Source organism: Oculina patagonica, chromosome 1 (genome assembly GCF_052425735.1).
Source record: "Oculina patagonica isolate OP01 chromosome 1, crgOcupat, whole genome shotgun sequence".
NCBI classification, from domain to species: Eukaryota; Metazoa; Cnidaria; class Anthozoa; order Scleractinia; family Oculinidae; genus Oculina; species Oculina patagonica.
Window position 1 is genome coordinate 9,186,008 of NC_135758.1, and position 12,348 is coordinate 9,198,355.

General features: G+C 36.9%; 2 protein-coding genes across 3 annotated transcripts; one reads left to right on the forward strand and one right to left on the reverse strand.

Annotated features, from left to right (window-relative positions):
- Positions 1-4,430: 4,430 nt before the first annotated feature.
- Positions 4,431-7,905, reverse strand: LOC144655021 (collagen triple helix repeat-containing protein 1-like). 2 transcript variants are annotated; one of them, XM_078515244.1, is made up of 3 exons: positions 7,765-7,905; positions 5,201-5,434; positions 4,431-4,962 (listed from the first exon to the last, which is right to left on the reverse strand). In XM_078515244.1, exons 1-3 carry the CDS (start codon positions 7,858-7,860, stop codon positions 4,618-4,620), a joined length of 675 nt encoding a protein of 224 aa, XP_078371370.1. In that variant the 5' UTR covers positions 7,861-7,905; the 3' UTR covers positions 4,431-4,617. The 2 variants fall into 2 exon arrangements, with proteins under 2 accessions (XP_078371370.1, XP_078371378.1); XM_078515252.1 differs by having other exon boundaries at positions 4,640-4,962; positions 5,201-5,451.
- A 3,265-nt stretch (positions 7,906-11,170) lies between these two features.
- Positions 11,171-11,932, forward strand: LOC144648348 (galactose-1-phosphate uridylyltransferase-like). Its single transcript, XM_078507937.1, has 2 exons — positions 11,171-11,290; positions 11,644-11,932. Exons 1-2 carry the CDS (start codon positions 11,183-11,185, stop codon positions 11,776-11,778), a joined length of 243 nt encoding a protein of 80 aa, XP_078364063.1. The 5' UTR covers positions 11,171-11,182; the 3' UTR covers positions 11,779-11,932.
- Positions 11,933-12,348: the final 416 nt, after the last annotated feature.

Genomic DNA, 12,348 nt, shown 5'->3' on the forward strand with positions numbered 1-12,348 from the left:
TTTAACGCAAACAAATATTCAGCTAAGGTAAGTCTTACCTTGGTGGAGTCAGCTATTTCTTTGATCATACAAAAAATGTTTTTTTCCTTTATTCGCTAGTTTACAACAATTAGCGTTAAATCTGCTACAGCAGAATTTGCTTTTGTTTTGGTCTTTGTTGAAAACGAATTTTACAGCAATCTAACATTGTTTCCTTTATGTTGAAATAAAACTTTCCATTACCTGACTATAAAGCTTTGACTCTTTTTTTTTTCTCAGAATTCAGACCTTTTAACATTGAAATACTACATTGTTTTCTTTCGCTTCTTACCTTTGATGTGTTGGACGCACCTTCTCCCTCTAACGTGCAAGACAGCAGCAACACCAGCGATAGAAAAACGTTAAGTTTCTTTTCCTTCATGTTTGTACGATGATAAAAAGCTTCAGTGTTGAGAACTCTACAATTTTCTTTCTTGTAACGGATTGACCTCGCACTCCGAAATTAACGAGAGTGAGAAAAAACTGAATTCTTACTTTTGAGGTAACACAATATAGTTGAGTCATCACTTCAACAAATCAAACTGGTCGTTTTTTCATGTTCAGTTTCTAATGTAAACTTCCGTTATTGGTTGTCCATGATATGAAGGCCACGTGGTTCGTTTGCTTGCAATATGATCATTGAGTGAGGAAAAGGAAAATTAACGTATATTCAAAGCTTTATTTTTTTGTTCAGATTGTTTTGTCTCCTTTTGAAAGAAATTGCTCGCAAATAATTCTGTTGTTAATATTTCTGAAAAACGTTGCTATTTTTGAGGGGTATATTGATTAAAGCTAAACAGATTCTATAGATCTTGAATTTTTTCTGTCTATGGGCAACTTACAGCTGGCTTATAACATGGAAGTATATTATGATCACTTTTTATATATGTAATTGAACTGTTTAATATCCAGCAAAATCGAAGAAAAATATTAAGACGTTTTTCTCCTTTGTGCTATATCAATTTTAAATTCCTGCCTTGGTAGTGAAAATTAAACTTTTTTTTAAATTTTATTTTATGCAACTTAATTACACAGTGAAAATTAATCAGTGTAACTACTTCCTAACAACAGTTGCAATGTTTCTTAGCTTACTTCCCGCATAATTTGTTTGCTTTCAGTAAATTACTAACAAAAATAAAAACATGATATTTTATTTCTTCAGAAAAAAAAATCCTTTTTTTTAAGATTAAGAACCTGCATTTTCCCAAGTTATAGCTTAAACAGGTTATTATACGTATAAATGGTAATTAGCACAATTTTAGGCCATTTAGGTTCTCAATAAGTTCTTGTTTTTTTTTTTATTTTGGAGGTACTTGTTACGAAAATTTGTCGCGCTCGAGAAGTAAAGATGAACTTGGTTAGTTTTATGTGGACTTATTGTTTAAGTTAGAATCAATTTAAATTCAATTATACCATCTGCTTTCCATTTATATCTTGTAATTTTGGTGCTGTTTCTTTAAATTAACAAATAAAAATATGACCCATTTTTAGCGGCGCTGTCGGTTTTCAAACGCACTTTCAAAAACCAAAGCGATCTAGTTTTAAATTATTTGCAGACAACATCATAACAGCAGTTAGCTTTACAAAGCGAATATAAATACTGCTTTATGTTAAGACATAATTTAATTTTGATTACAAAATTAACTCGCCATATAAAAACATATGCGTCACTCGATTTACTGAAAAATCCCGGTAAAAAATACTTATGTTGAAAGGAATGCAGACAGCTAGCCTATGTTTATCGAACCGCTTATTTGAAATCATACATGGAAAAATAAATATACGAAAGAAGGCCATACTGTATGCAAAAAAGCGAAGTTTGTCAATACCTGTTTGTCTACAGTTGATGACTTTGGGGCCTGTTTATATGGAGGAGAGTTGTCCCTGGTAGGAGGGCTACCCTCTCCCCCGAGCCATTTTTTGCCGAGCGTTTAGATTAGAAAGTTGTCCCTGTGACCGAGCCAAAACTTGGCCCTCTCGGTTCAAAAGACTGGCGAGAGTTGTTTTGAAACATCTATTATGGCTGCTTTTTCTAAAATCAGGAACGCTAAATCGTCGACCAAGACCATTTTTTGGACTAATTTACCGCCGACTTCGATTTCAATTTATCTGCTCTTTTGTTTTTGCTGATTTAAGCGTTTGCGCATGCTCCGTATGTGTCAACTTGTCCCTGGTAGGCGAGGCAAAAATAACCAAACTGTTTATATGGAAAAAAGTTGGCTCGCTCCCCAGGGTCACCCTCCCTTCAAAGCGAGTGACCCTCAACCCAGGGTCACCCTGCCCCCCGAGTCAACTTTGCAATTTCTCATATAAACGGTTCGCAGCTATTTATAAAGAAACGTATGAAAAGCTCTCTCACCCGGGGTGGCTCGGTATGAAGGGTAACCCTCCTACCAGGGACAACTCTCCTCCATATAAACAGGCCCTTAATGGCAAACCCCTTTGTCACAGGTTTTGACAAGCATGTTGTGTGCGCAAAGAAATGTTCGGCAAATCGCTTTGCAATAAACAGCATTAATGAATTACTAATAAAAACTTTGGTCACAATTGCTGTCAGCTACTTTAATTCTTTGTTTGAGCAATTTAATGTAGGGTTGACAAAGGTTATTTGTACGTCGCGCGCAGAGATAAACAAATCTATCCCACTCAGTGAAGAAGTTTTGTTTCGTTGAAATTAATAAAGAGGTTTTTTGAAGTCGAAAAACATTGAAATGATCAAGCTAACGCCCAGGTTATTTTATTCTTTCGGGATCACAGGTGTTTTGATTTGTTGTTTTAAATTTAATTTATATAGCTCGACGAAAATTCCGATCAGAGCAACTCTTCGAGGTTGCAATTTGCAAAAAAAAAGTCAAAACAAGTAAATGGCCTTTAGATTCCCTGTAAGCCAGCCACTATAAAAACGTTAAATTGTGCGAATGTATCAGAATGTAAGAACGTTTTAAATTTTAATGAAGCAAACTGCGGGAGAAGCAATTCACTCTCTATAATATATGAATAAAGTCTTACCTTGGACGGGAAACAGAACTGGTGTTATTTCCTCCGATTAGATTGAAGAGCGGAGCGAGAAACAGAGATAGAGCGTTCGATTTTTTCAAATATGCCTGTTTAAGTATTTCAATTTTAGAGTCCGCAAAAAAGGATACATTATTTGATTGCAACTAGAAGATTTTTCACGTTCGGATAAACTGTCAAAAATAAAGAATACTTGTCTTTCAATATAAAACATCGAGAGTAACTAAGTCAATAAGATTTTTGACAAAACTGCCTAAAGTGAAACTAACGAAACATAGCCACATGTTTAAGAAGTCATTGATCATAAGTTTATTAACTCCTTTTAATTGATAAATCGTCCTATTTGTTTCTTGTTTTATTCCTAATGTAAAGTATGGATTTTAATGAATATGGTGATGATATCTGATCTTAGTTCCCATGTTTTGGTACATTTTTTGACTTATTTAACTCATTTTGATTGTCACGTTGACAGAAAGGGTATAGCGCGAAAAATGTAAATTAATCCAGCGAATACCATCAGTTATCGATTATTATTCTTTGAATATTTTTGATAGACTAGAAACTAACAAGTACTGCTATAAAACGGCGTAAGTGAACGAAAGGCGACTATTTTTTGAACTGTAAGACCGGCAAACATGGCGGCAGTTTGTATGGGAAATCGATCCGATGGAGTTTTAGGGATTTCGTTGTGCAAATAAATAAGGAGCCGCATTTCAATTTTTGAATTTATTAGTTGATTTTCCTGAAGACTCGACAGGCTCGTCAAAGCAGTGATATATATTGCAAGGTACTTTCATCGCGCCCTTTTTACACAAGTTAGGTACATGCACGTCACGTTAGCTAAAAGTTCACCTATTCGATGATGGACTTATCGAGCTTCCAAATTTATTTACGGCGAATGCAAAAATATCGATCACGTGTCAGAATTCCTTCAAGGAGACGAGACTGGTCAAGCTACAGTACAGAGAGGAGGTGAAGAGATTATTTTAGCGACGAAACTAGGTTGGCTGCTGAGCTGAAGTTTCATTTATCCGCTTCGTTTTTCGTCAGAGTTCGTTGATATCTTCTTTTAGTTGCAGTTTTCATGTATCTTGTGTTTTTCCCTCGACGAATAAATAAACAAACACCGCAGTACCATGCATGATGATTGCATTTTCAGACATAATTCCGTGCAGAATAATTTGTTTATTTAGCCATTCAACGATTGAGATTTTTCGTAATTTTGTTAGAAAGGTCCTCCTACTCGCATTTCGTATTTGTGAAGTTGGTGGCCAATTGCAAAGTACAATTTTTTTTAACTAAAGACAAATCTCACTCTCCTTCAAGAAAGCAGCATGTACTGAGTGATCAATTCTCGTTACAGAAGGTAAATGCAAAACACAAAAGTCAGATATCAGTAGCAATGCATAATGGTTTTATTGACGGAAATCAAATACAATTATGTTTCTGATTACAACATATTAAAAACCCTTCACCGGTTTATGGAGTACTTGTTAATTTAACAAACGCCAAACATTCACTATACAATTTTCAGTCTCTACTGCATTGCTGACGTCAGTGTTATTCTTATGAATAACCAACTGATTACTGGGACCGCGGGACCTCTTCGATGATCAAGCGGGACACTGAATTCCATCCTGTTCCACTGGTAGTGTCTCCCCATCCAGGACAGTTTCCAATGTTGATACCAACACGGATTTTGCCCTTGTGAATGTTGTCACAGTAGCCTTCTATTGATCCGGGTTTGTGGACCACGTTGGCACTTCTTGACATCCAGAAAACGACGTCAATGGGCAGTGGACCGCTGCACTCGGCGCCATTAATGGTAATGAACCATCTCTTACAGCAGTTGTGGCCATACAGATAAAAGTTGCCTTGATAAACCACACGGAGTGCGGTATCGTCTTTTTTCTTGTCAAAAACACAGTCCTACAAAAATAATTAAAAAATGCTTATCAATGCCTGACTTCAAATTAAGTGCAAACGGTGGTACATAAAATCGTTTATTTCCTTTTGTTTGTTGTACGTTAATTTTGTTATTAAATTGGTAACAGTTGAATTGTCTTTAATCGATTTGATGTATAAAATATTATTCATCAATATGTTTTAAATAAAAGAAAAGATCTCTTTTACCTAACATTAAAGCCTTTAAGTTTATTAAAACTACCTTGATAAGACCAATGTCACGGCTGTCGTAGCTCCTCCACGCACACTGTTTCCAGTTTCTGTGGTCAGCGTCTGTACCATTTTGTCCTGCGTCTCCTTTAACACCACGTGACCCAGGTGGACCAGCCACGCCCTTGTCACCTTTCGTGCCATCTCGGCCGTCGCGGCCTGGTAACCCGTTATAACCATTACGGCCAGGGACACCGGATGGTCCTTGCAGACACGTGCCAGACTGCTGTGTAAATAAAAACACTGTTGACAGTCATAAACCAAAATACTTTAAAGTATGCACATTGAGGCAGCTACGACAATTATATAAGTTATGTTTCAAAACCGCTTTGTACACAATTTTCTTGTTAATTGAGACAAAAGCAGCGTTATGCGACTTCGGTGCTTAAGGACAGAATTAACTGAAAAATGATGATGGTTTTTACTGAAGTAAAAGTAAACCTTTATGTTCCATATTATTTCGGAGTCATCTCAACTTCTTTGGTAGAACAGTTTAAACTGACCGCAAGTCAACACGTTATGCAAAATATAAGAGTTATACCAGGCTTCGGTGAGGAGAGGAGAGGGTAAAGGAAGCCAGCTAACACCCCCCTAGACACTCCCCACTCCTTACCCCCTTCCCCCCTCGCACCTCAGAAGCGCCTGTCACGTATGCTATACCGAATTTTGAACTCTTTACACAATGGAATGGCACATTTCTTAAACAAGTGGTAATACATGTAGATGCCAAAAAGAACTTGAAAAAGTTAAGATAAATACCAGTGTTTTTGCTAATTTTGGTCATCAAATCTTTTCTTACCATTGTGGTAATGGAAACATTTTTCTCATCACCAAAAGCTCCGTCTTATGGCAATATTCAAAAGGCACAATAGAAAGAAAACAACAGAGACTGCTCCTTTAATCTTAAAACATCAGATGACATGAGATGAAGCTGAGAAATTTTAGAATCGACCAACATGTTGTATATAAACCGGTCTACCTTAAGTAACATGGAATAACAATGCGTTTTAATGAAACACCGATAAACAAAAAGCCATTTCTTCGTAGTAAAAAGTGTCAAATCTGACACTGATTTCCCACTTCATTTTATGAAAAACCTAAGTTTCTGTCCAAAATGTCCGTCTTTCTTACAATGGAAACAATTTAATTTCTGTTCTGACCGACTCAAGAGAAACTCAATTTGTGTTCTGACCGACTCAAGAGAAACTCAATTTGTGTTCTGACCGACTCCGAGAGAAACTTAATTTGTGTTCTGATCGACTCAAGAGAAACTCAATTTGAGTTCTGACCAACTCAAGAGAAACTCAATTTGTGTTCTGACCGACTCAAGAGAAACTCAATTTCTGTTCTGACCGACTCAAGAGAAACTCAATTTCTGTTCTGACCGACTCAAGAGAAACTCAATTTCTGTTCTGATCGACTCAAGAGAAACTCCCAAGAGAAACTCAATTTGTGTTTCGATTGACTCAAGAGAACTCAATTTGTGTTCTGACCGACTCAAGAGAAACTCAATTTGTGTTCTGACCGACTCAAGAGAAACTCAATTTCTGTTCTGACCGACTCAAGAGAAACTCCCAAGAGAAACTCAATTTGTGTTCTGACCGACTCAAGAGAAACTCAATTTGTGTTCTGACCGACTCAAGAGAAACTCAATTTGTGTTCTGACCGACTCAAGAGAAACTCAATTTGTGTTCTGACCGACTCAAGAGAAACTCAATTTCTGTTCTGATCAACTCAAGGGAAACTCAATTTCTGTTCTGATCGACTCAAGAGAAACTCCCAAGAGAAACTCAATTTGTGTTCTGACCGACTCAAGAGAAACTCAATTTGTGTTCTGACCGACTCAAGAGAAACTCAATTTCTGTTCTGACCGACTCAAGAGAAACTCAATTTCTGTTCTGACCGACTCAAGAGAAACTCAATTTTTGTTCTGATCGACTCAAGAGAAACTCCCAAGAGAAACTCAATTTGTGTTTCGATTGACTCAAGAGAACTCAATTTGTGTTCTGACCGACTCAAGAGAAACTTAGTTAGTGATGTGACCGATTCAAGAGAAACCCAAGCATTGACTTTAAAACGTTTTGTGTGAAATATTCTGAATGACGATGAACTTTGGCTACAGTAATATCTACTCGAATATTTCTTTTTGTATTTTTAAACGTAAGGCATTGCTTAACCCATTTCTTAGCGCTTGGTAAATAAATTCTTTCATTTTAATGTCATTTAAAGTGTCGATAATTTAGTGGACGGCTTCAGAAAATTTCGCTTCGAATAATTTTTGTTTCGCAGTTCCTTTTATAGTCGTGTGCAGGGCTTATCTTTTGATCGCACCATCCTTTGAAATCATGATGTCAAAAAATTAACACAAACGTAGGTAAAACAAACCAAATACTTGCCGTCAGAAGCTATCTTTACGCAAAAACTGAAGAAAACATAAACCAACTTAAACTCTGGACAATTAAAGATCCCAACTAACCAACTTAATGATTTTATGGCATTTGAGCGCCTCGCACCGATTTTAGCAATGATCACTAATCAAATTTACTCAAGCCTTACCTTGGAAGTGGAAACATTTTTGTAATCACTGGAAGCACCGCGAGAAGGCACTAACAGACAAAATAGAACGCAAACAACAAAAATTGCTGCCTTCATGTTGAGGAAAACAGATCCCGTTATAGACGCTAAAACGTACGAAACTCGCGTGGTAACTTTGACTTTTTGGTGTATAGTGCATTGATTAAACGTTTTTGAATTAATATTCTACGAGATTTTTCTTGCTAGTAAAATCAATCGCGTCATGCAGTCAGTCTGCCACGTTTCGTCGCTTTTTGTTTTTTTAATACCTTTTAGCAATTCGGTGGTCTTTTTCTGAAAAAATAGAAATTTGAATAAACGTTTTGGCTAAAAAAAGTAGAAACTCAACAGTTTAAGTTTTAATATCTGAACGTTTTCGAATTTCTAACTCTATAACTATTTTTTGAGACATAACAAAGTTGTTATGTTGTTACGCAGTCACAAGTGCCTGAAGCATTAAAAATTATGCTAAAATGTCACAGTAGTTGTGATATTTATATGATAAAATTTGAAGCGTTAAGAATTGGTGAGGGTGACCGGTGAAAGCGGCCACTTTCAAGTTAAATTTAAGGTCCTGAAAGCAAATATCTTTGCGAACAAGAAATACGGAATAAAAGTACTGAGAAAAACATATTAACTGCACGCGACTACCTTCAAGAGATAAATATAAATATGCTTGTTAACTCAACCATTACTGATGTAAGTACAATATACACGATTCAAAATTCAAAACAACAAATCCATAACATGGTTGACAAATATGGTTTTGGGAATGAAAAGACTCGGAGATGACGTGCAATCGTGAGTTCAGCGAGACGTTAAAGAAGGAATAAGTAAAATGAAAGGAGTATCGGCAAATCATGTATGTTCTCTTTTGAAATCAAAGCGCCTGTAGCAATTTGGGTCATGTTAAATTTTACAGTGGTTGTGATATTTACATGATAAATCAATTTGTACTATAACTAAAAATTTGGATTGGATGAGCGGCCGAAAAAAATAGCCGGTGAAAGAGACCACTTTGAAACTAAGCTAAACTACATTCGGAGAAACACGAAATCAAATGCACAGGGATGGAACATACAATTTACCAAGTGCACATGATAATTGAGATGCGAATTTAACCGTTGTCGATGACAGTATAACATAATTGTTCAAAATTCATAATAACAAAATTCGGATCATTAGGTTTTTTAGAATTATTTTTCACTTTTGCGCGATTTCGAGTACAGCTACGACCACGGAAGAGGGCTCAGAAGGTATAACAAGTACTGTTTATAACGCCCCCTCCCCTCCAATTCTTATTCAAGAACGAAACAGCGTTGGTTATTTCTTCAGTGGGAAACACTTTACGACCTCAGCTTAGTGTTGCTGACTGTCTAACTTGAAAGCCGAAAAAGTGGTGTTTATAGAAAAAAGAAAAAAAAGAATTATAAAGTACATATTTTACATGGAGATTCTGTTTATTTGCCTAGTTCGCGATCGTCTTGAACTCATCTTTACCCAGCTGCGCGTTTTAGGTAATTTTGGGCAAGATAGCCTCTCTTTGCTGATGTAAATTATTAGTTTGCCGTTAAATTTAGAGGGAAAATAGAGAGAGTGAGATAATCAGGGGTAGTTTTCTGTTTAATATCTATCAGTGTGAAACAATGGTGAATTGAATAAAACCAAGCCAAAGAGACGAGAGCGCCAAGCGTGAGAGACTAACGTGCGTGTCACGCGCGAAAACCACTTCACAACTTTACTCTCCCCAGACCCATGTGCGTCTACTTTTGGGAACGAGGCTTGCCTCGAAGCTCAGCCCCAATCCACTTCTCTTCGCTTTTTAAAGCAGCTATGTCACGGTATATTTAGTCATTTTTCTGATTCCTTTCAAATTGCAGGAAACCTCAAGATTATAGTAGAAAAACAACAAAGGAGTAATAAAAAAGCGAAAATAACCAAGAGTGGTTCCGACTGATAAAGATTAAGACAAATTTCGAACGACAATTTTGAAAAACTTTGCCATTTTTTTTTTTTACAAAATGTGTTGTCCGTGACGTAGCTCCTTTTAGAAAAAAATAATACCAATAATAAGGGATGGACCATTAGAAAAGTGATGGGGGGGGGGGGGGGTGGGGAATTTTCGGCTTGCACGAATTTTTTTTTTCTGTCCATTTCTTGTGCAGAAATTTTTTTTTCGGGTGAAACCCTCTGCTCGATTTTTTTTTTAGCCAAACGTTTTTTTTCTTCAGACAAATGCCATGTTTTGTTACTTTATACCATAAAAATGCTGTTGTTCATTGACTTCATCCTTTAGGGACTGTCAATAAGTACCGAGGGGGGGGGAGGGGTGGTCAAAGAGCGGTGCAGCTCAAAACACTCACCCCTGGGCGGGGGTTAGAAATTACATGATCCAACCCGGGGATCCACCCCTTTCTACAAAAAATAGTTACCGGTAATTGTCCCTAATGGACACTGTAATTCTGTGACGAGCTCAGGCCTTCGAAAAAAAATATGCAAAATAGCTTAGCGGAGATTGAATCTCTGCTAAGGTAATTTAGATTGGTAACATAAGAACGTAGTTAGCACGTTGAACTACCGCAACGTACAGTGAAGTGTCAGTCATAAACGTCGCGGCTTCTCTGTAGAGAAAGAAAAAAAAAAGATATTAACTGGAGTACGGGGTTGCCTAACAAGAAAACAGCAAACATCGAGGCAAGTAAGACAGAATAATCATTTAGCGCAAAGTTAATATTCTGCCCACAGATAACAAGAGCTCAGTAAAGAACTCACCACCCAAGTAAGACAGAATAATTTAGCGCGAGGTTATATTCTGCCCACAGATAACAAGAGCTCAGTAAAGAACTCACCACCTAAGTAAGGCAGAAAAAAATTAGCGCGAGGTCAGTAAAGCGAAATAAGTCAGCGCGCGATTAGCAAGGTTTAAGCACCGCAAGCTGATTATTATAGCAGTGCTTGACATAAGCGATCATTGTGAAACTGAAAACCCAAGTTAAATTTTATATTCCACAAATAAAAAAATAATAAAACTTACCATTGTGCGCTGTTTGTCTTGCTTCTATCTTGGATGAACGGCGGGCCGCGCTGTTTGCGAATTGCGTTACCTTATTATTTCCCGCCAGAATAAATTAACCCGGTAACAGTAATCATTTAGACGAAAATGCCGAATCTCTTTTCGTTTATTGGGCGAAACCCTTGTAAAATCTTACAGGGCTTTCCTGTTTCGCATTCATCCACACGAGTTTTGCAGTGTAGCGAGTACCATGTAGCAAAAAATGAAATAAAAACATGTCTTAAATTGGTAACAATGCTACTCAATTCATGTCGTGAAGACTAGCTACAACAATAGACTCCTTGAAAGCCCCGATCTTCACACATTCAACTTGTTTCCCCTCATCGCATGCAAAGGCCATGGAAAGGACAAGTTGAAAAGATAGAAGAAGAGGCAATTCCTCGCTGGGACCCCAAGAACCCGTTATGTCCAAGAACAGTCCGTGCTAGTGGAAAGGTAAGGATTAATACAGTAATGCTTAACTAAGGATAAAATTGAACCACAATATACATAATAAACAAAGTCCTCACACCATTCACGGTCATCAAGCTAATTTCATTATGTTCATTCTATGATTATTTTCTATAATATAAACATTTTCAATTAAAAAATGGGTCACATGACTCCTTGGCTGCAAAGGATCTCATCATCATCGTCATCATCATCATCATCATCATCATCATCATCATCAGTTCTTTCTCCTTGTATGGAAACAGAAAGGGTATGTTTGTGCTTGGTCTCAACTTGGTTCAGAAAAACCAGAACACTGTTTCAACAGACACTTTATAATTGTTTGCGTTTTATTAAAGGAAAATCCAGACTATGAAAGCACATATGTGTTTGAGAATGACTTCCCAGCCCTGTTACAAGAAGAAGCGCCCTCACCAGGTACAGTATATAATAATATGAGTTTAGAACTTTCTACATCTCATCAGGGAAACTGAAGTCCCACAAATAAGAGACACCATAACTGTCAGGTTAAGAAAAGTAACAGGTAGAAATAGGACTGCAGTTTTAAAAGTGTAAATCACAAACACGTTTTTCAGTTTATATCACACAGTGTACTGGGGTTCAAACAATCATTTAAGGAAAAACAGAGTGATATCCCTGGGCATTAAAACTAATTAGCCAATCAGAGTGTGGGCTTCACTGGAGCTACATGTATGTTTTATGTATTGTTTTCTTGTGTCACTATACGATCAACGCAGGCTAGAGAGTCTAGAGAGAGACGAGCTAAAGGAATGTTATGATCACAATCCATTTACGGGGGGTGTGGGGGCATGCTACCTTAGAAAATTTTGAAATTTCTAGGCTCGGAAATGCTATTTTCAGCGTTTCCACCATATATTTCGTCGAAAAATAGATCTCATCTAGTGTTAAATGATGGCAGGTATTATCAGGTATTAATAGGACCTTTCCTTCTGCACGAATTTTTTTTTCTTTGCCTTCCCCTTTGCACGATTTTTTTCTTTCCATTTTGGCTTGCATGAATTTTTTTTTTGTTTTTTCCCCCA

Excerpts from the sequence above, each read along its gene's own strand:
- LOC144655021 (XM_078515244.1), bottom strand. The coding sequence starts at position 7,860 with ATGAAGGCAGCAATTTTTGTTGTTTGCGTTCTATTTTGTCTGTTAGTG. Across the intron at positions 5,435-7,764 it reads AAAATGTTTCCACTTCCAAG|CAGTCTGGCACGTGTCTGCA; the intron begins GTAAGGCTTGAG and ends TTATTTACACAG. Across the intron at positions 4,963-5,200 it reads GTGACATTGGTCTTATCAAG|GACTGTGTTTTTGACAAGAA; the intron begins GTAGTTTTAATA and ends TTATTTTTGTAG.
- LOC144648348 (XM_078507937.1), top strand. The coding sequence starts at position 11,183 with ATGCAAAGGCCATGGAAAGGACAAGTTGAAAAGATAGAAGAAGAGGCA. Across the intron at positions 11,291-11,643 it reads CAGTCCGTGCTAGTGGAAAG|GAAAATCCAGACTATGAAAG; the intron begins GTAAGGATTAAT and ends GTTTTATTAAAG.